General features: G+C 44.2%; 1 protein-coding gene and 1 pseudogene across 6 annotated transcripts in view; one reads left to right on the top strand and one right to left on the bottom strand.

The window, feature by feature from the left end:
* The window catches only part of UBE3C (ubiquitin protein ligase E3C), a 114,282-nt gene that overhangs the window by 38,939 nt on the left and 52,540 nt on the right, over window positions 1-22,803 (top strand). For 5 of the 6 annotated variants that reach the window (XM_059711341.1, XM_059711343.1, XM_059711342.1 and 2 more), the window contains 4 exons: window positions 976-1,163; window positions 18,055-18,141; window positions 19,887-20,044; window positions 20,190-20,422. In XM_059711341.1, coding sequence (XP_059567324.1) covers window positions 976-1,163; window positions 18,055-18,141; window positions 19,887-20,044; window positions 20,190-20,422 — 666 coding nt within the window. The remainder of the gene's footprint in view (window positions 1-975; window positions 1,164-18,054; window positions 18,142-19,886; window positions 20,045-20,189; window positions 20,423-22,803) is intronic. The other variant, XM_059711338.1, reaches the window with a different exon arrangement.
* On the bottom strand, window positions 3,093-3,578 carry LOC132242577 (small ribosomal subunit protein eS24-like; annotated as a pseudogene).

Genomic DNA, 22,803 nt, shown 5'->3' with positions numbered 1-22,803 from the left:
AGGGTGTCCCAAAAAATGTACGTACAATTTGAATAATTATTCATTCCAGTAGGTTAAATATGAAAATAAAGAAACATCAATTGAGCTATCAGCTGTTAAAGCATGTGTCTATTTTTGGGGTCACCCCGTATATGCTTATATTTATATAGGTATATGTATACACACACACACACACACACATATATATATATATATAAAGTATGTGTACATCTTTGGTTAATACCCCAATTTGGTAACTGTGCAGAGCATTAGCTCAGGTTTTATTCAGTGAATCAGATCTTTTAGAGAAATCAGATATAAAAGAATAGATTTATGTATTTTCATTCTTTTAAATAAGTTCTTTAATATTCTGTTTTGCTTAAGCTGATCTTTCAAATAATTTAAAATAGAAATTCTATCAATATATTTTCACAGGTATGTGCTTAGTACAATGCAATCTAAACATATGAAATGAATTCTTTTTCTAATTTTTTTAAAATTGATTTTCAGAGAGAGGAAGAGAGAAACATCAATGATGAGAGAGAATAATCGATTGGCTGCCTCCTGCACACCCCTTACTGGGGACCAAGCCCAAAATCTGGGTCTGTGCCCTGACCAGGAATTGAACTGCAACCTCCTGGTTCATAGGTTGATGCTCAACTACTGCTCCACACCAGCCAGGCGAATGAATTTCTCTTGAAATGTAATACTGAAAATACTGTCACATCAGTAGGCAACACTGGATAGTCACAGTTCCTGTGCTGTTGTTATGCTGGTCAAAATTGGTCCCTAATACAGATGTGACTATGGGTGTTCAGATTCCTTTAATGGATACATGATAGAGATCTTGGTGTGTTCATTGTGATTGGGTAATTTTGGATACTGCCTGCCTTGTACTTTGACTTGAACGAAAGTGAGATTTCCTGTGTGTCTGTCGTGTAGAGGTGAGTTCTGATGGTGCATCACTAACGTGGAGTCACTTCGGGTGTGTTTCAGGCGGACGGGAGGCTGTCGTTACCATACATAACAGAGGAGTGTCTGAAAAAGCTGGACACGAAGCAGCAGACCAACACGCTGCTCAACCTGGTGTGGAGGGACTCGGCCAGCGAGGAGGCCTTCACACTGATGGCCTGCATCTGCCACACGCTCATGGTGCAGCAGCGGATGATGGTGCCCCGAGTCAGGCACGTGCGCTTGGTGCAGGCCCTGATGAGCTCTGCAGTTCCCGTCCTGTCTCTGCTTGGCCTGAGTCTGCTGATCCATCGCTGTTTTCCTGTAGCATGTGGTTCAGGATAGTCTACTGTCAGAGCATCGCATGGAACATGAAAGCCAGTTTTCTTTTCTAAACCAGTTAGGACTGTTTGAGTCCTTTTCTTGTCCTGTGAGGCTCTGAGGTGTCCTGGAACATGTTCACAGATGAAATCATTTTTCTATCATATGAAAGGGGAGTACAGTCCTGGCCACCCATTTTAATATGTTGCTGTGTTGTTTTTTTAATCTTTTTTTTAAAATACATTTTTATTGATTTTTTACAGAGAGGAAGGGAAAGGGAGAGTTAGAAACATCGACAAGAGAGAAACATCGACCAGCTGCCTCCTACACACCTCCCACTGGGAATGTGCCCGCAACCAAGGTACATGCCCTTGACTGGAATCGAACCTGTGACCCTTGAGTCCTCCGGCCGACGCTCTATCCACCAAGCCAAACTGATTTTGGCTTAATCTTTTTTAAATTGATTTTAGAGAGAAAGGAAGGGAAAGGGAGAGAGAACCATTGATGAGAGAGACATCACTTCAATTGGCTGCCTCCTTCACACCCCTACTGGGGATGGAGCCCGCAACCCAGGCATGTGCCCTAACTAGGAATAGAACCAGTGACCTCTTGTGCATAGGACGACGCTCAACCACTGAGCAACACTGGTGGGGCCTAGCCACTCATTTTAAAAGTTGGGCTCATGCCTGCAGTTATAGACGTAATATATGACATCTTTTTCAGCTTCTTCATCTTTTTATCAGGTTGTCTTGACAGTTTATTCTGGCATTTTGAGATTTTTGGTTTTCAAAACTTTGAAATAAAACTTTTTAAAAAAAATATATTTCTTTATTGGTTTCAGAGAGAGGAAGGGAGAAGGAGAGAGAGAGAAACATCAATGATGCGAGAGACTCATTGATTGGCTGCCTCCTGCATGCACCCCACTGGAGATTGAGCCTGCAACCCAGGCATGTGCCTTTGGCTGGAATCGAACCTGGGACCCTTCAGTCTGCAGGCTGACGCTCTATCCACTGAGCCAAGCCGGCTAGGGCTGAAATAAAACTTTTGAGAGGAACAAAGCATACAAATTAAAATGGCTAACTTGTGCTAAGATAACTGACAGTAGTCTTGAACTATTCTCCCCCTCCCCCCTCCATTTTAAGGGACAGTTTAGCAGTTTCTTAGGGACTTAACAGAAAATTATTTAATGCAATACAGTGCAAAAATATGTGCAGATCTAGGAAGTGAGGGACAGGTTCCGGGTGACCTGCAGGGGTCCTGGGCTGGTGTCAGGTGATGTATGTCACCTTTATAAAGTGCTCACCTACACTGTGGAAAGAGCTGCTGCCACGGTGAGAAAAGCATCTTTGGAGTGGAGTGTGTGCAGGGACATCGGCTGCAGAAGTTGCCATGTAAACGCTGATGTGGCCAGCTAACTAGGTGCTTTCTTAGCTGGCTGGCGTTTATTACTGCAGAGGCAGTCTGACCCCAGGAGGCTGTGGTCCTCCATTAGGTGATTAGCTCCCAGGGCTAATTGTGTTAGAGCCGGATGTGAGATCTGAGGGCAGGCGCTGAGCGTCACTTGTGTATTTTGTAGCACAAAGTCCACCGGTGCAGGCAGGGGTGACTGGCTCTGGGTCCAGAGTGAGCCTCCTGCCAGTGGGCTTATGTGTGGTCCTGGTTTACAAGTACAGCACCTGTTTCCTCCAAGAAACTGCTCCAGGAACCTATGGATGGCTTAACTATATTAGGCTTTAAGTATTTAGAATGTTTTTCTTAGCTCATGAAAGAGCAAATAGCTTACCTTAATGGCTGTAGATTTTAACTGCTTTCAACTTTTATTTATTTATTTATTGACACACAAAAGTTTATAGTTTATTAATCCTCTCATGAAAAATCTGCACAACCATCACAGATAAAGTCACCGAAGAATCTTTACTCCTTCTGTAGTTCAAGCTCCAGCTCACTTTTTGCAGCATCAGCGTTGGCCTTCGCAGTGCCCCTGACTTTCTTCATTCTGTTCTTGCGTTCCTTTCTCTGTTTTCTTGAGGTCTTCTTCTCATATAGGCCATGTCTTGCAAGTCTGTGGGTTCGTTTTTCTCTGCGTAATCCAAGGAGTCATAAATCATGCCAAAGCCAGCGGTCTTGCCACCACCAGAGTGGGTTCTGAATCCAAACACAAAGATGACATCAGGTGTGGTCTTACACATTTTGTCTAGTTTTTCCTGAATTCCTGTCTTGGGTTCTGTTGCCTTCCCAGGGTGAAGGACATCAATGACCATTTGCTTCCACTGAAGTAGTCCGTTGGTCATGAACTTCCTGGTCCAGATGGTTACCGTGTCATTCATGATGAAGGTTGATCTTCAAGCAGCCAGGGAGGAAAAGAGCTGCTTTCAACTTCTAAAAAAAATCCTCACCCAAGGATATGTTTATTGATTTAGAGAGAGAGAGAGAAACATCGACCAGTTGCTTCTTGTACGAACCCCAACCAGAGACCAAACCCGCAACCTAGGTATGTGCCCTGACCGAGAATGAACCTGAGACCTTTTAGTGTATGGGATGACACTCCAACCAACTGAGCCACCATGGCCAGGGTCAACTCTTTTAAAAGGTGTTTAGCCTGGCCAGTGTGGCTCAGTGTTTGAGCATCGACCTATGAACCAGGAGGTCACAATTCAAGTCCCGGTCAGGGCATATGCCCGGGTTGTGGGCTCGATCCCCAGTGGGGTGTGCAGGAGGCAGCCGATGAATGATTCTTTCTCATCATTGATGTTTCTATCTCTCTATCCCTCTCCCTTCCTCTTTAAAAACTCAATAACAATACTTAAAAAAAAGTGTTTAAATCAGGGTTAGTAGATTCCCAGGCACATAACTCTCTCTCGAGTCCTTTCAGGCTCACTTCCATCCCTCTATTTCCAGGGTTGGGATTTACAGTTTTAATCTCTGTTTAACACTGATTGTTAGGCTGTATGAGGAAATGTGGAACAGCCCAGGCCAGTGTACTCAGTGGTTAGAGTATGCATTGAAGGGTTGTGTGCTCAAGCCCCTGCCCTGGTTGGGTGTGCGCAGGAGGCAACCAATCAATTTGTCTCTCGTGTCGATGTTTCTCTTTCTCTCTCTCTCTCTCTCTCTCTCTCTCTCTCTCTCTCTCTCTCTCTCTTTCTCTCTTTCCAACCCTCCTCTCTCCCACTCTCTCTTTAAAAAACAACAACAACACAACACATCAGTGGCCTTTGCTGGTTTGACCCAGTGGTTAGAGTGTTGGCCCTTGGACTAAAAGGTTGCAGGTTCAATTCCGGTCAAGGGCACATACCTCGGTTGTAGGCTTAATCCCGGACCCTGGTCAGGGCACATGCGGGAGGCAACCAATCCATGTGTCTCTCACATCAGTTTCTTTCTCTGTGTCTCTCCCCCTCCCTTGCATGCTCTAATAATCAGTGGGAAAAGTATCCTCAGGTTAGGATTAAGAAATTTAAAAATATGTTTATATACATATATATATGGAACAGCTTCCAAGGTGTGTGTTTAAGTAAAAGAAAGGGAGATCCAGACCTTGGGAACAATAGCCTGCTTTCTGTGTCAGAAAGGGGAAAGGGTGTCTGTGTCTGTCCCTGTTCACACTGCTGTCTTTCTTTTCTCACCTGAACACCTAGCTTGTGGAGATGCCCCTCAGGCTGCCAACAGTCCCAGCACCCAGCCATTACTCCATGGTCCCCCACACTCCATGATGTTGGCCCTCCTGCCCTCCCTCTCCTGACCCCTCGCACCTGTCACCCCCACAGACCCCGTTCTCATGAGGTTCTCCTCGACCCCTTGGCTGCTCCTCCACGGCTCCTCTGCAGGCAACCTCTGTCTCTGTGTCAGTGTTTCCTTCTCTGGGTGATCTCTCTCTCACATGTGCTTCCTCCCCCTTTGGGCTTAGACTCCTCTAAGCTGCTACTAGGGCCTGTCCTCAGACCCTGCACATGCCAGGACTAACCAGTCTCCCCAGCCTGGGTCACAGGACCTGTCCTCAGACCCTGCACATGCCAGGACTAACCAGTCTCCCCAGCCTGGGTCACAGGACCTGTCCTCAGACCCTGCACATGCCAGGACTAACCAGTCTCCCCAGCCTGGGTCACAGGACCTGTCCTCAGACCCTTGCACACACCAGGACTAACCAGTCTCTCCCCAGCCTGAGTCATGCTGGGGCTAGTATAGGGAGCCCCTGGGAACATGGCCACTGCACTTTAATTAAAATCGGAGCACAAACCCAGTTCCTTGGTCACACTTGCCATATTCCACATACCCAGTAGTCAGTGTGGCGGTGGCTTAGGCCATTGTCATCGTTACAGAACATCTTGCTGGAGTGCTGGCCTGGCCTTGTGGCTGAGGCACCCTCCCTCAGCGACTCCTGGCATGCGCTCAGACATCATGACACGTGAGTACTGCACTTTCTGTCACGTTTTGCCTGACTGTCTTGTCAAAATATAACCCTAATTATTTCACTCTTGCTTAGACACCAACCAGTCAAGCCCCTTTGCATCCGGGGAGCATTCCTACTCCTTAGCTCACTGACGTGTGGAGAGCCTTCCCGACTGGCATTTGGGAACTCTCTAACTTCATTTCTAGCCATAAAATGCTTTGTCTTGGCCATGCGTCCTTACTGCATTCTCCTGATCCCAGGTGCTGGCTCCGGCCTCTCTCCTTGTTCCCACACTAGTCTGTCCAAGATGCACCTTCTTCTTCCTCATCTCACCTTTCTTGGCCCAATTGTCTGTATGTGTCTGCAACAAGCAGAATCCGAAGTAACCGCTTGAGCTAAAGCTGACCCCCAATTGTCTGTAGATTCATGCTCAGGTCACCATCTTTCAGAAGCCTTCCTGAGTTTATAGACTGAGGTCACTCCTCTCTTACTCCAGTGAAATTGTCATTTTACAGTAGGGACTCCCTTTCAGAGGGAAGATTTTAAGGAGTTACGCTTTACATTTAAGGTGGGTAGATGGGCATGTTCTTTGGGGGTTGGCTCTTTTGTTCTGTTGTCAAAAAACTTCGACTTTTAAAGGTAGTGTTTTAGGGATCAGAGCGGTTGATATAATTTGCCTATAGTTTTCTTGTAAATACATTAAGGCATCATAAATCATTTTATTACAATATGTGCTTGATTTTTCTACCAAAAATGAATAGAATGAGCCAACTTACCTGTGAGCAGTCAGTCACTCTGATGTAGACAGTGTGTGTCCTGGGGATGCGCGGGACTCCACTGCTGTCTCAGTGCCGGGAAGAATGGTGGTAACGGGCTCTGCGCTCTCGGTGTGCCGGTCCATAACTTCAGTCGTTGGGGACAGAATGAGTGTGCAGGTTACTTCAGTGAAGGCAAGCACAGGGTTATGTTTCCTGTTTATGTTTCTGTAAACACATTTTTATAGTGTTTTAGAAGAAATACTGAGGAGGTACCTATAAAGAGAAAGTTGCTTTTTTGCCTGTGATTTTATTTTTTCTTTTATTATCAGTGATATTCTCAGTATAATCAGTAGATTTAATTGGCTCTTGATTTATGTTAAAATTTGCATTGTATTGATAGGTCAAATAGAATTCATAAGGGTTTTGTTTGTTTTTTTGTTGTTGTTGTTAATCCTCACCCGAGGATATTTTTCCATTGATTTTCAGAGAGTGGAAGAGAGAGGGAAAGACAGACAGAAACATTGATGTGAGAGAAACACATCGATTGGTTGCCTCCTGCACGAGACCCAACCAGGGACCGGGCCAGGGAGGAGCCTGCAACCAAGGTATGTGCCCATGACCAGAATCAAACCCACGCTCGTTTGGTCTGTAGGCCGACGCTTTACCCTCTGAGCCAAACCGACTAGGGCCAGCTCATGAGTTGGAAGTCACATTCAGATGGCAAACTGGCGGTAGCTGCTGACGCCCTGCTCCTTAGGAAGCCAACTCAGCATATAGTTTGTAGTGAGTTTTCAGCTGCTCAGAACTTCTAAACATTGTGAATAATTGTTTCATAGGAAATGCGCGTAAACCTTGGAAAAGCCTACAGGAAGGCGATTTAAACTCTGTTTGAAAAATCATGTTAAGACAAAGTAAGGGGGGAAATCTCAGGGAAGCAGCAGGTGGTGAGTGCTACTTCCCCATTAGCTCAGTCTGCAGCCTGAGCACAGCTCCTGTCTGTGTCTGTTCATCTTAAAGTGAAAGGCACTCAGTTGTCAGGGAAACGGTGCTATCTGTTTAAACTGGGTGTGGATTTAGCGCTGGAATGCTCAATTAACACAGCTGTGTGTCTAAAACTTATCTTCTAGTCTAACTGCTAGTTTGTCTGTGAAATAAAAGTATTTAGCAAGTTGCCTGTAACAAATATGTCTTAAAGTTTTTATTGTCATTAAGGAAACTTGGAATTTATTTTTCATCTTGCATTAGTGAGAGGTGAAATGCATTTTAATGTTGCTTTCCCAGCAAAGGACACCTGCAGCAGGAGATCACTGGGTCAGGACTGCATCTGTAGCTGCAGGAGTGGAGGGGCCTTGGGTGGCTGGCTTGTCCCGTTTCTTGTACCTGTGACAACCTGCATACAGGGAGCTCAGGATGCCTTGCTGTCCCCACCTTTCCTGCCTGTGTGCAAGCTGCTGTCCTCTGCATGTCTCTTAATAACTTTAGTGGTCCCTGCAGACAGTGGCCTGAGTTAGAAACGGTCCTCACAGTATTGCCCTATACCAGTGATGGCGAACCTTTTGAGCTCGGCGTGTCAGCATTTTGAAAAACCCTAACTTAACTCTGGTGCCGTGTCACATTGAGAATTTTTTTGATATTTGCAACCATAGTAAAACAAAGATTTATATTTTTGATATTTATTTTATATATTTAAATGCCATTTAACAAAAATCAACCAAAAAAAATGAGTTTGCGTGTCACCTCTGACACGCATGTCATAGGTTCACCATCACTGCCCTATACTGATTACTCATGGGCTTGTCTCAGTCAAACAAAACCTAGTGGGTAGTTTGTTTGTTTGTTTGTTAGTATTATTTTTTAACTAGGGGCCCAGTGCATGAACTCCTGCATCTTGAAAGGAATTGTGGGCCCCTCTTGCCACGGTTCCCAATCCCCTGTCTACTGGTAGCCTCACTCCTGCTACCGCTGCTCCCACACGCTGATGGCACTGGCCTCGCTCACACCCACTGATGGCGCAGAGAGATTGGGTGCGAGTGGCAGCTGCTGCCCCATTTGCCCCTCAGGAGCAGGGGGAGGTGGAGAAGCCCTCAGGGGAGATTGGGGCCGGCAGCCACCGCTCACATCCACTGACAGTGCCAAGCGATCAGGGCCAGCAGTGGGTACAAGCAGCGGGTGCAAGAGGCAGCTGCCAGCACCAATCACCCCTTGGGAGCAGGTGGAGGTGGAGAAGCCTTGGTGTGGCACCCCCGCTCACCTGCTCCAACATCCCACTGCGGCCAACGCCCACCATGTTCCGCATTCTGCCACCTGCTGCCGACGCCTGCCATTTTTTGAGCACACCCCCTGGTGGTCAGTGCACATCATAGCGACCGGTTGTTCCACCAGATGTCTTTATTGCATTATTTTACTTAAAAAGAAAAACAAAAAACCCTTATTGTTAAAAGTATTACATATGTCCCTTTGTTTTACCCCTTCTAGCCCACCTACCCCCCAGGTCTTCACCATTCTATTGTCTGTGTCCATGGGTTTATGCATATATGCATACAAGTCCTTTTTTTTTTTTTATCTTTGTTGTTGAGATTATTACAGATGTCCCTCTTTTTTCCCCCCATTGCCCTCTCCACCTAGTTCCCGCCCCACCCCAGGCCTTCGCCACACTATAGTCTGTGTCCATAGGTAATGTATATATGCATTCAAGAACTTTCTTTAATCTCTTTCCCAACTCCTCATCCCTTCCCTCTAGAATTGTCAATCTGTTCCATTTCCATGCCTCTGATCCTATTTTATTCACCAGTTTATTCTGTTCATTAGATTTCTTATTCATTTATTTTGATTTTTAGATTCAGTTGTTGATAGGTATGTATTTGTTGCCATTTTGTTCACATTTTTTATCTTTTTCTTTTCTTCTTCTTCCCCTTCTTAAAGAATACCCTTCAACAGCCTATATAATAAAAGACTAATATGCAAATTGACTGAATGGTGGAACAACTGGCCACTATGATGCGCACTGACCACCAGGGGGCAGACGCTCAATGCAGGAGCTGCCCCCTGGTGGTCACTGTGCTCTCAAAGGGGGAGTGCTGCTCAGCCAGAAGCGGGGCTCACGGCTGGCGAGCGCAGCAGCGGTGGCGGGATCCTCGCCTGCCTCTGAGGCAGGCGGACATCCCCTGAAGGGTCCCAGACTGAGAGGCACAGGTCGGGTTGAGGGACCCGTTCCCCTCAGTGCACGAATGTCATGCACTGAGCCTCTAGTTTCATTAATACTAGTTTGGTGGTGATAAACTCTTAGCTTTTTCTTGTCTGGGAAGCTCTTTATCTGTCATTCAGTTCTAAAGGATAGCTTTGCTGGGTAGAGTAATCTTGGTTGTAGGTCCCTGCTATTCATCACTTTGAATATTTCTTGTTCCCTTCGGCCTGCAAAGTTTCTGTTGAGGATTCAGCTGACAGTCGTATGGGCACGCCCTTGTAGGTAACTAACTGCTTTTCTCTTACTACTTTAAAGTGTCTCTTTGTCTTTAACCTTTGGCATTTTCATTATGATGTGTCTTGGTGTGGGCTTCTTTGGGTTCCTCTTGTTTGGGACTTTCTGTGCTTTCTGGACTTTGAAGTCTATTTCTTTCACAGGTAGGGGAAATTTTCTGTCATTATTTCTTCAAATAGGTTTTCAATATTTTGTTCTCTCTCTCCTTCTGGCACTCCCATTATACGAATGTTGGTAATCTTGAAGTTGTCCCAGAGGCTCCTTATACTATCTTCATATTTTTGGATTCTTTTTTCTTTTTGCTCTTCTGATTGGGTGCTTTTTTGCTTCCTTATATTTCAAATCATTGATTTCTCAGAATCCGCTACTCGACTGTTGAATTCCTGTATATTATTCTTTATTTCAGTCAGTGTATGCATAATTTCTGACTGGTCCTTTTCCATTTTGTTAGAGGTTTCTAGAAGATTTTTTTGTTGTTGTTGGTTTTGTTTTGTTTTTATTTATTTATTTTTATTTTTTAAAGTTACATGCAGTAAACCTTAATATTTCAAGAAAAATGATCTTAAATATAATGTTACATGCAATAAACACCAATTATTCAAGAAAAATGACCTTACATGTAATAATATTACATGCAGTAAACAATATTTCAAGAATAAAAAGATTTTAAGTATAATAATATTATGAAAATTATACTAACATAGTAGAATATCACAAAAGTTGTAGGAAATATTAAAAATCTGAAAATAACAGGATTACATTCTAGAATATTTCCCCCCTCTGGTTCTATTTTAGTTCATCGGTTTATTGGCTTCATTATATTCCACTAATAAGTGAGATCATATGATATTTATCTTTCTCCAACTGGCTTATTCTGCATGGCTAGGTTTCTCTCTCTGTTTCTTCTTCTCAGCAATCCCTTACAGCAGTCCCTTTAGCATTTCTTGTAATGCTGGCTTGGTGGTGATGAACTCCTTTAGCCTTTTTTTTTTTTTTTTTTTTTTGGTCTGGGAAGCTCTTTATTTGGCTGTCTGTTTTGAATGATAGCCTTGCTGGATATGGTAATCTCGGTCTCAGCTCCTTGCTTTCCATTACCTTGAGTACTTATGCCATTCCCTTCTGGCCTTTCTGATGAGAAATCAGGTGTCAGCCTTATGGGAACTCCTTTGTAGGTAACAGTTTTCTTTTCTCTTGTTGCCTTTAAGATTCTGTCTTTGTCTTTAATTTTTGGCATTTTAATTATGATGTGTCTGGGTGTGGGTCTGTTTGTGTTCTTCTTGTTTGGGGTTCTCTGTGCCTCCTGAACTTATGTGACTTTTTCCTTTACCAGGTTTAGGGACGTTTTCTACCATTATTTCTTCAAACACCTTCTCTATTCCTTTCTCCCTTTCTGCCTTTTCTGGCACACCTACTATTCTAAAATTGTTACGTTTCACATTGTCCCACAGCTCCCTTAAGCTGTCCTCCTGTTTTTTTAATTGTTTTTTTCTTTTTGGTTCTCTAATTGAGTGATATTTTCAACTGTCCTCTAATTCACTGATTTGATCCTCAGCTTCCCCTAATCTGCTGTGTACTCCTTCCAATGTGTCCTTTATTTGTGTTATGTCATTCTTTATCTCAGACTATTCTTTTTTCATAGTTACTATATCTTTTTTCATACTGTTGAGCATTTTTAACATCATTACTCTGAACTCTGTTTTAGATAAACTTCTTATCTCTGCTTTATTTATCTCCTCTTCTAGAGAATTCACTAGTTCTTTCATTTGGAGGTTGTTTCTTTGTCTCCTCATTTTGGCTGCCTGTTTGGGTTTGTGACTCTGTATTAGGTAGATCCTCTACACCTTTCAATCTCCAGTGCAGGACAGTGTCAAACATTGCTCCTGGCTAATTAGATCAGGCAAAGACTCAAAGCCTCCAGAGACCACCTCTGTCCACAGACTGTTAGGATTCCAATTTGAAATTGCTCCCAGGCAATCCTCCTCATGTGTGGTGAGAGTTTTTTAGTCTCTTAAGTGTCCTCAGGGCAAGGTGTTTTCTAATAGGATGTGTTGACTGTCATCACCCAGGAAAGGCAAATGTCTGTGTGGGAAAGATGTCCTCCGCTGTGTGAGGGAATGACTCAGCCCAGGATATTGGGGGTATTGCCTTCTGAGCTCTATCCCCCGAAACCCCAGTCGTAGGTTCTGCTCGCACAGCTCCAGTCCACTTTACCCTCCCCTTCTTAACCGCCATCCCCTCCCCACCCCCCCCACCCCCCCACCCCCCCCGCCGCCAGAGCACAAGGTGGATGGCTCCACAGGGAATTTTTGTGTGCGTTGGCCCTTTAAGAAGGTGCTCGAACTTTCAGCTGCCACTCCCCAGCAGAGACCCCACTACTTTTCACAGCTAGATGTTATGTGGGTACCCCTCTCAGTTTTTTGCTGTCTGCTGGGAGCCCAGCTTGGGGATTAGATCCCAGAGTTCTCAGTGGTTCCTCCCACCACCACCACCACCACCACCACCACCACCACCACCCCCCCCCCCCCCCCCCGAAGCTGAGATATCTCTCCAGGACTTCAGTTGCCATTTGGAGAAGCCAGCCCATTCACGCCTCCACCTCTCTTACCATTCTCTTGCAGTCACCACCTTCGGTCCTTGGGTATCAGGGTTCTCCTGTGAGTTTTCCGTTGATTATTTAGAAAGACTTTCCATATTTCAGTTGTAATTCCAGCTTGTTCCTGGGAGCATGTCTGTGCAGCATCCTCCTACTCTGCTGCCATTTTTAATCCTCCCAGTTTCATTTATATTGTCACAGATAAATTCTTCATTACTTTATGATGTTTCTAAACATTTTACGATGAAACCCATCGTGGTGCAGCTATGAAAATTGTCCATCTGTCTTTCCTTCATCCATCATTGGCCTCACAAGCAACTAAGACAATTTCTTTGGCTTTTCTTCAGGCAATAGTTCTGAAGGTCAAAAGTTGGAAATAAGTCTTCTGGGACTTAAAATCCAGGGACGGCAGTGCTGGCACCTCCTGGAGGATCCTGAGAAGAATGTTCTTTGCCTCTTCCAGCTCCTTGAGGTTGCTGCATTCTTTGGCTCTTGGCCTCCTCCCTTCCTCCAATGTCTGTTTTCTAGAAGATTTTTAAGTAACCTTATAACTGGTTTTGAATTCTATATCCAGTAGTTTGCTTTTTTCCATTGGTTTCATTTGTGACATGTTTCTTTGTCTTTGCATTTTAGCTGCTTCCCTGTGTTTGTTTCTATGTATTGGGTAGACCTGTATGTCTCCTTGAGTTGGTAGAGTGGTGTTGTGTAGTAGGTGTTCTGTAGGGCCCAGTGGCTCAGCCTCCCCAGTCACCTGAGCAGGGTACCCTAGGTAAACCCCTTTGTGGGCTGTGAGCACAGTCATGTTGTAGTTGAGACTTGATTGCTGTTGGTGTCACTGGGAGGAATTGACCTCCAGGCCAATTGGCTGTGAGGACCACCTGTGACTACAGTGGGCGAGCTGCTGTGAAGGAGACACCCTTATGGAACAGGACTTGCTTCATTGGAACTTTGCTGCTCACTGAGTCTGCTCCTTGAGTGTGTCGCTTATGGATTTGTAGAGTTGTTATGTGGTATGGTCTCACACTGACCACTAGGTACACTGGCTCTTGGGTTTCCAGGAAGGTGCATAGTCAGCCATTGCCTTGATCATCCAATAGGAGCTACAGGGAGATCTGCAGATTCCTCCTCTTTATATCAGGTTTGGAAGTGCCCAGATGAGGCCCAACTATGAAGCAAGGCAGATTGTTGCTAGTACCAGGTCTTGGGCCTTTTAGTGATAGGATTGGGGCTCCCTGTCCTAACTGCTGCTTGTTTGAGAGATTTTAGCCTGAGCAAGGACAGGCCATTCATACGCAAAAGCCACTGCACAATTCATGAGTTTTTAACATTTCTGCACACAATGATGTTACAGTTGAGTCTAGTCTGAAGTCACGTTCAGATGGCAAACTGGCAGTTTAGGGTTGGAAATTGGATGAGGCAGGGTCTTAGGGAATCACCTGAGTGGAACAAACAGAAATGGCTACTAGTTAGCCCTGCGACCGAGGAGATCCCAGCATAGGAACAATGATCCCTGCGAGCACCTCTGTCTGGGAGAAAGCCGCTCCTGAGTTCCTGCCCTGATGCCAGACAATCCAGTTCCTCCCTGTATGTGTCTGTGTCCCCCAGAGCCTCACTCTGGTGCTGAAGTTCAGAGGAAGCAGAACCTTGTAAGATCAGTTCCTGGTGCTGGCCTTTTAAGAGGAACAGCTGGGACTCCAGCAGTCTGTGTCACTGAGCCCCAGTCCACACTGGTTTTTACAGCCTGCAGTTCTTACTGCCCATAGGGACTTCTTTTAGCCAGCTCTGGCATCCTGGACTGGAGGTCTGGTGTGGGGCTGGGACCCCTGGCTCCTTTGGGTGGCTTTCGCAGAGATGATCTCCCTCCCGATTAAAAAAGCGGCACACGTGGGTCCCGGACCAGTCTGTTCATGCCTCCGCACCACCTACCAGTCTCAGTGTGCTTTCTTCTTTACTTATCTAATTGTAGGACTAATATTCTGCCAGCTTTCCATTGGTTCTGGATGGTGGTGGTTCTGTATTTTAGTTGTACTTTTGATATGGTTGTGGGAGGCAGCAATTACGGTCGTTTACCTATGCTGCCATCTTCCTTTGTCTGCATACAAGTTCTTTGGTTAATCTCTTCCCACCCACCCTCCCTCGCCTTCCCTCTGAAATTGGACTGTCTGTTCTGTGCCTTTATGTCCCTGGATCTATTTTGTTTATCAGTTTATTTTTTTCAATAGATTCCACATATGAGTGAGATCATGTGATACTTGTCTTTCTCTGACTTGCTTTTTTTGCTTATAATACTCACCAGATCCTTTCATGTTGTCTCAAAGGGTAAGAGATCCTTCTTTTTTACTTCTGCATAGTATTCCATGGTGTAAATGTACCACGGCTTTTTTATCCACTCAACTACTGATGGGTACTTGGATTCTTTCCAGATCTTAGCTATTGTAAATTGCGCTACTGTGAACTTAGGGGTACATATATTCTTTCTGATTGGTGTTTCGGATTTCTTAGGATATGTTCCTAAAAGTGGGATCTTAGTGGGTGGTTTTTAATATGTCCCAGAGTATGTAAAGAACCTTCACTAATTTATAGACCTGTTTAGTAAATTTGTTTTATTGTCTATTGAGTGATTAATTTAGGAAATGTAATTGTCTCAAAGTTAACTTGAAATATAGCTTTGGAAATGTGTAGCCATTAAAATGGTCTTTCAGATATATGTAGAAAGATGTTAATTGTAATTTTTGTGAAAGGTGTGTGACAAGAGAGTATGTTAGGGAGCCCATTTTGTTTGCATATGTACACGAAATATCTGTATGTAGGATTTACACCAAGGTATTAATTCTGGTTTTTTCTCGGAGGATGGGTTGAAATATGGCTCATTTTCTTTTTCCTTGTTGTTGTATTATTTTTAGAAAGAGCAAAAGCAGCACACTTACCGAAATATGTGAGTTTTCAGATTTTTGAGGTGCTAAATTTTAGTATTTATATTTACCATAGTTTTAAGAAGTCCTGATACTTATAAAATTATACTACATAATACATTTTTTAAAAAGAACTCAAAATTTCTTTTCTGAATAGAAATAAGGCAAGGAAATACTACCTTCTAGAATTCTCTTATGTTGAAAGTTCATATTTTTCAATGCACGTTTTTCTTATTTTCTGTGTAGTTGTCTAGCATGTAAAACTCCATAAAGTCAGGAAAACTAAAATTTGAGCACACATTATTTATCTACTTGGTGTGTGGTGGGTGTTTTTGGTGTCATGGAGGAGGAGGTAGGGGGTAGTCTTTCTGAAGTGAATTTAGGTGGGATTTGCCAGGATATTCATGACAGAGCTTTTGCATGCTCAGTGACATGGTTTATTTTGCTGATCTCCTGTGACTTACAGTGTTATCTGTAATTCTTTTTTCATTATTCCAATGATTTTTAAAATTTTCAACCTAATTTTGAGACTCGTCCAGTTAGCGTGCTGTGGGTTGTGTGGTACACTCTATGTAGAATCACCACATGTTTGAGCTGAGAAGGCCTTAGAGCTGAAGTGGTTCGGCCCCTTCTTTTCTTATGAGAACGTTGCTCAGTGGTGTTGGACTGAATGACCTGAGGTTTTCCTGACTGTTCTAGGGTAGCTCTAAAGCAAGGGCTGTACACTTCAGGCCACACTCCCCACTACCCTGACCTAACCTTCTCTGCTGTCCCCAGTCTCATGTCTGACACCTGCACTCCTAGATGTTTGTGCTGTAACATGTGATTCCAAAGTGTGTCCTCTTACAGAAATGCAGTGTAAACAGAGCTCATTTAAAGGAGCCACAGAGTTCCTTAGTTTGTAATGAAGTTGAGATTATACAGGAGGGCTTCTTACCTTTAAAATATATTTTTAGATTTAAGTTATATTTTAGAGATTAGTTAACATTAAACACCAATTTTTATGTGTTATTTCAAGAATGGTGACTTAGCCCAGCTGATGTGGCTCAGTGGTAGAATGTCGTCGACCTAGGAATCAGGAGGTCAGGGTTCAATTTGGGGTCAGGGCACATGTCTGGGTTGTCGGCTGGATCCCCACTAGGGGGCATACTGAAGGCAGCTAATTAGTGAGTCTCTCTTATCATTGATATTTCTATCTCTTCTTTCCCTTCCTTTCAGAAATCAATAAAAAATTATATTTTTAAAATGGTGACTTAAAATCAGTCACTAAGTATTTAAAGTTTTTAAAATGTATATTAGCAGTAATAATCTCTAATATATATATATACATACACACACATATGTATATATATGTGTATATATATATATATATATATACATATATATATATGTATATATATGCCTAATATGCAAATTGTCCCCTCAGGAGTTTGATGGGGAGTTTGCTCGCTATGACATGCACTGACCATCAGGGGGAAGCACGGAACGAAGGGAGGCCCTGGCCGGCAGCTGAAAGGCCCCAATCGGCCCTGATCGCTGGCCAGGCCTAGGGACCCTACCCATGCACTAATTTTGTGTACCAGGCCTCTATAGTCTATCTATACTAATCTATACTAATATTAAAGGTAATATGCTAATTAGACCGGACGTCTTCTGGAGAAAACCATGGTGGCGGGGGCCAAGGCAGAGGCAGTTAGGGGTGATCAGGCCAGCAGAGGAGAGCAGTTAGGGACGATCAAGCTGGCAGGGGAGGGCAGTTGGGGGCGATCAGGCCAGCAGAGGAGAGCAGTTAGGGGTGATCAAGCTGGCAGGGGAGGGCAGTTGGGGGCGATCAGGCCGGCAGGGGAGGGCAGTTGGGGGCAGTCAGGCTGGCAGGGGAGCAGTTAGGGGGTGATCAAGCTGGCAGGCAGAGGCGGTTAGGGGCGATCAGGTAGGCAGGCGAGCGGTTAGGAACCAGTGGTCCCAGATTGCAAGAGGGATGTCTGACTGCCCGTTTGGGATCAGGCCTAAACCGGCAGTCGGACATTCCCCCAAGGGGTTCTGGATTGGAGAGGGTGCAGGCCGGGTTGAGGGACACTTCCCTTCCTGTCCCCCCTGCACAAATTCCGTGCACCGGGCCTTTAGTGAATATATAAAGGCCTAAGCAACCGTTAACGACCGGTCAACTGGTTGCTATGACACACACTGACCACCAGGGGGCAGATGCTCAACGCAGGTGCTGCCCCCTGGTGGTCAGTGCACTCCCACAGCCAACCTCCCATGGTCCCTCCCCCCGGCCAGGGGAGGGCAGTTGGCGGTCCCTCCCCCAGGCCAGCTGATCAGGACTGGGTGAGATGCCCTCAATCACCCAAATTGCTGGCCAGGCCAAGGAACCCTACCCATGCATGAATTCATGCACCGGGCCTCTAGTATAATGCATACTATTCTAGTATATTCACATCCTGCAACATCTCCTCAGAGGGAGCAAACTCAGCTGTCTTATGGTGGGATCTCTGGCAGCTTGGGGTTTTCGCTCAGGAGCAGTGGGCAGGGTCCCTGCAGCCTGGCGTGGGGTGCATGCATTTGAGGGGTTAATACAGACAGATTCCAAATTGTACAGTTTCCTCAGCTCACTGCTTTTTGGAAGAAACATATTGAGCAAGTATTTACTGACTCTTATTTCCCCCATTCCTTTTTAGGCTTCTCTACAGCTTAGCCTTTAATGCCAGGTTTCTGAGGCACCTTTGGGTTCTCATATCCTCAATGACAACGCAGATGATCACAGGGTATGTATCCCACAGATTTAGAAATTGAGCTTAAGGAAGAAGCAAATAATAAAAAAATACTGTATAGTATTTTAAGTACTGCTTATATCTAGCTTATTTCATATTAGAAGATAACTTCTAAATGCTCTCAATTTCATAAAAAGAAGTAACCAGTGCCAATTTTACAGCAGTTCATCTGTATTATTAGGAGTATGGCTTTATCTGAGGGTAAATTTCTCTTAAAACTCTTAGTCATTTTTGGAAAACAGAGACTTGACATTTCTTTGTTCCATATGACTTGCCTGTGCTTTTGAGATTGAAAATACAGATTTGAAGCAAATTTTTTGAACATTTTTATTGATTTCAGAGAGGAAGGGAAAGGGAGATAGAAACGTCAATGATGAGAGAGAATCGTTGATTGGCTGCCTACTGCCGCCCATCACTAGGGATTGAGCACGCGACCCCGGATATGTGCCCTGACCGGGAATTGAACTGTGACCTCCTGGTTCATAATTTAATGCTTAACCAATGAGCCACACTGGCCGAGCTGAAGAAAATGTAGTACTATTACAAATATTAAAAGATATCAAATATTGTAGAAGTTGGTTTTTAAAACTTTATGGTGAAATAATTTAATTTTTCTTATCTGAATCATTATGTCACTTGAAGGCAAGAATCTTTACATATTGAAACTGAATGAGTAACAGGTAGAGAAATGAATGTTCATGCAAACTGTCTTAGGCTATTCCCATAAGGAACGTCCCCTCTGCCAGAGGTCTAAGTTGGTCCCTCCACACTGTCATGCAGAAAGGTGGCATGTGTGACTCAGTCTACTGGGGACAGAACTCAGGATGCACCTGCTCGTGAGGCTCATGCCCTGGAGATACAGCCTCGTCCAGGGGCCCAGCTGGGAGCCAGCCCACAAGAATGAGAGGAAGGCCCAGGTATAGGGCCAGACTGTAAAGAAGAGTGTTTCTTTTTGTTTTATTTTCTTTTGTTGTTTGGCTTCTTTGGAGGTGAGGGTAAGAAGTTGAAAGAAGGAATGTTTGGGGGGTGAGGGTGGAGTGTCCAGCATTTGAGTGTGCCTGCATTGGCAGTGTGGTTAGGTGTGATGTATTAGATGGGCTAGGCGTCTCGTGTTGAGGATCCTGACCTCGAGCTTTTCAATGTGGTTTGCAGAGAAAGGAGGGTCCTGTTTTAGTGCCTTCGTGTCAGGGAAAGTCAGCCCTGAGTGAGAGGAGCCATGTGTCCAAGTCATCTGTACAGAGCGGGCCACATCTCTCCTCGTGTGGCTTTGTGGAAGTAGATACTCATGGTGCCCACAGCATCGATTGCTCAGGATTGATTGGACCTGCTGTAGGGGACCATGGGACCTCATTCAACCATGAGAGAAAGGGAACAGATTGGAGGGGGTGAAGTATGTGTAATGCATTACAGCCCTTGACAGGTGAGGAGACTCCAAACCTCTCTCAGGACCCCCTCACCTTAGACTGCTCTGTGTGGTCAGTGACTGCTCATAAAAGCAGAAGCAGTAACAGAGCTAGGTGATGAACTTGGACAATAGAAACCGGGCCCAGAGCTGAGAAGGGGAGACTTTCTTCCTGCAGTTGAGTGGCTGGTTGGTTCCTGGGTTTTAGTCTGTTGTTTATTAGCCTACATTGTTAGAAGGACTTCACCTTTCCTTGAGGTAGATTCGTTGCTCCCATGAATGTGAAGTTCCCTGATTGTGTTTGTCTGGTGTCGTGTCTTCTCTCCTCCCCACTAAGGTCGATGGTGCCACTGCTTCAGGTGATATCAAGGGGCTCTCCCATGTCCTTTGAAGATTCCAGCCGCATCATCCCGCTCTTCTACCTGTTCAGCTCCTTGTTTAGTCACTCTCTGACCTCCATACATGATAATGAATTCTTCGGGGACCCCATAGAAGGTGAGACCTGAAGAATCCAATTGTTGCTGGCCCCTTGGCCTCACCTCTCCAAGCCCATGGAGGACAGGGAAGCCTTCATTCTTCTAAGTCTGTCGGTGTGTGAGAACTTTCCTAAAATTGTGATGGGAGTTGGCTTGTTTTCCAGCCGCAGGTCAGAGACAATCATCCCTGATGCCTTTCACTCTGGAAGAGCTGGTGGTGCTGTCCCGCTGCCTCCGCGATGCCTGCCTCGGGATCATCAAGCTAGCTTACCCGGAGACCAAGCCCGAGGTCCGGGAGGAGTACGTCACCGCGTTTCAGAGCATCGGGGTGACCACGAGCGCCGAGATGCAGCAGTGCATCCAGATGGAGCAGAAGCGGTGGATCCAGCTGTTCAAGGTCAGAGGCAGCACAGGGGCGCTCTCCTTCCCGCGTCAGTAGGCGGGATTCGCAGTCCCAAACTTTAAATTAAGTCATTTGTTTGCCTTTTGTTGTTGTTGGTTTTTTTTTTTTGGGGGGGGGGGGGGGGTTGTTGTTTTGCTATTTTAGATGTTGTATATTTAGTTCTTTTTTTTTACTTATTTTTTTTATTTATTTAATTTTTTTTTTTTTTTTTTTTTTGCTAATCCTCACCCAAGGATATTTTTTCCATTGATTTTTAAAGAGAGTGGAAGGAAAGGGGAGGGACAGAGAGAGAAAAACGCTGATATGAGAGAGACACATTGATTGGTTGCCTCCCGCACACATCTCGACCCCGGCCAGGGATTGCGCCTGCAGCTGAGTACGTGCTCTTGACTGGAATTGAACCACAACTCTTCAGTCTGTACCGGTTAGGTCTCTCTTTTTTTTTTTAATTAAATTTGTTGGGGTGACATTGGTTAATAAGATTATATAGGTTTCAAGTGTACATTTCTTTTTTAAAAAATATATTTTATTGATTTTTTTACAGAGAGGAAGGGAAAGGAATAGAGAGTTAGAAACATCGATCGATGAGAGAGAAACATCCATCAGCTGCCTCCTGCACACTCCCCACTGGGGATGCGCCCGCAACCAAGGTATATGCCCTTGACCGGAATCAAACCTGGGACCCTTGAGTCTGCAGGCCGACGCTCTATCCGCTGAGCCAAACCGGTTAGGGCTCAAGTGTACATTTCTTATTGCTTGTTTGTTTTTTTGTTCATCCTCACTTGAAGATATTTTTTCCATTGATTTTTTTTAATTTATCTATTTATTTTTTATTAAATTTATTGGGTTGACATTGGTCAACATGAACATAGGTTTCTGGTGGGGGTTCTTTTATTTAAAATATATTTTTATTGATTTCAGAGAGGGAGAGGGAGAGAGAGATAGAAAAAACATCAATGATGAGAGAGAATCATTGGTCGCCTGCCTCTTGCCTCTTTTTTTTTTTTTTTGCCAGTAGATGGTTCTATCCACTGAGCCAAACCAGTTAGGGCTGTTTTATTAATTTTTTTGTAAAGTCTTTTTGTCCTCTGTTTCATTCAGTTCTGCTCTAATTTTTATTATTTCCTTTCTCCTGCTGACTTTGGGTTGCTTTTATTCTCCTTTTTCTAGTTCTTTAAGATGTGATGTTAGGTTATTTACTTGGGATTTCTCTTGTTTCTTGACATAGGCCTGTAATGACCCTCTTATTACTTCTTTCACTGCATCACAGAAGCTCTGATATGTCATATTGTCATTCTCACTTATATATCTTTTGATCTCATCTTTTATTTATTCTTTAACCCAGTCATTCTTAGTAGTATGTTGTTAATCTCCGCGTATGTGTGGGTTTCTTTACTTCCTTTTGGCAGTTGATTCCTAGTTTCAAGGCATTGTGGTCAGAGAATATGCATGGCATCATTTCAACCTTCCTGAATTTGTTGATGCTAGTTTCGTGACCCAACATATTGTCTATCCTTAAGAATGTTCCATGTGCACTGGTGAAGGATATATAATTTGATGTTCTGGAATGAAAGGTTCTGTAAATGACAATTATGTTCATTTGGTCTAGTGTTTCATTTAAGGCCGATATTTCTTTATTGACTTTCTGTTTGGTTGATCTGTCTAGTGCTGTCAATGGAGTATTAAGGTCTCCAACTATGATTGTGTTTTGATCTGTTTCTCCCTTTAGCTTTGTGAGTAGTTGTTTTATATACGTTGGTGCTCCGTGGTTGGCTGCATATATATTAAGAAGTGTTATGTTTTCTTGATGCAGTGTTCCCTTTATCGTTATAAAGTTCCATCTTTGTCTCTTATCTTTGTTATCTTGAAATCCATTTTGTCAGATACAAGTGTGGCTACATGTGCTTTTCTGTGGATGTTATTTGCTTGGAGAATCATTTTCCACCCTTTTACTTTGCAAATACCTTTTTCTTAGCAGCTTAGATGTGTTTCTTTTAGGCAGCATATGGTTGGGTTTTGCTTTTTTTATCTACTCTGCTGCTCGGTGCCTCTTTTTTTGCCAGTATTGGTTCTAAGCAGAGAAGTGAATACTCTATTTATGGCCTTAAAAGAGTTCTCAAAGAAAAGGTGAGGGGAGAGGGGCGGCAAGTCTAGAAATAGAGATGCCAATTAGGAGGCTCTTCCCATAGTCTGAAGAAGAAAAGAGAATGACTAGGGTGGTGCAGTGAAGGGGTGATAAGTGGACAGATACAGAGTCTACTGAGACGAAAAGGCTGGAAGTAGAGAGGAGCTAGAAAGGGGGGAATCTAAGATAACCCCTAGGTTTGGGTCTTGAGCATCTGGGGGTATAGTGGTAGCATATACTGATGAGGAGA

The sequence above is a fragment of the Myotis daubentonii genome, chromosome 10 (assembly GCF_963259705.1).
Source record: "Myotis daubentonii chromosome 10, mMyoDau2.1, whole genome shotgun sequence".
NCBI lineage: Eukaryota > Metazoa > Chordata > Mammalia > Chiroptera > Vespertilionidae > Myotis > Myotis daubentonii.
This window is presented reverse-complemented; position numbering and strand designations above follow the sequence as displayed.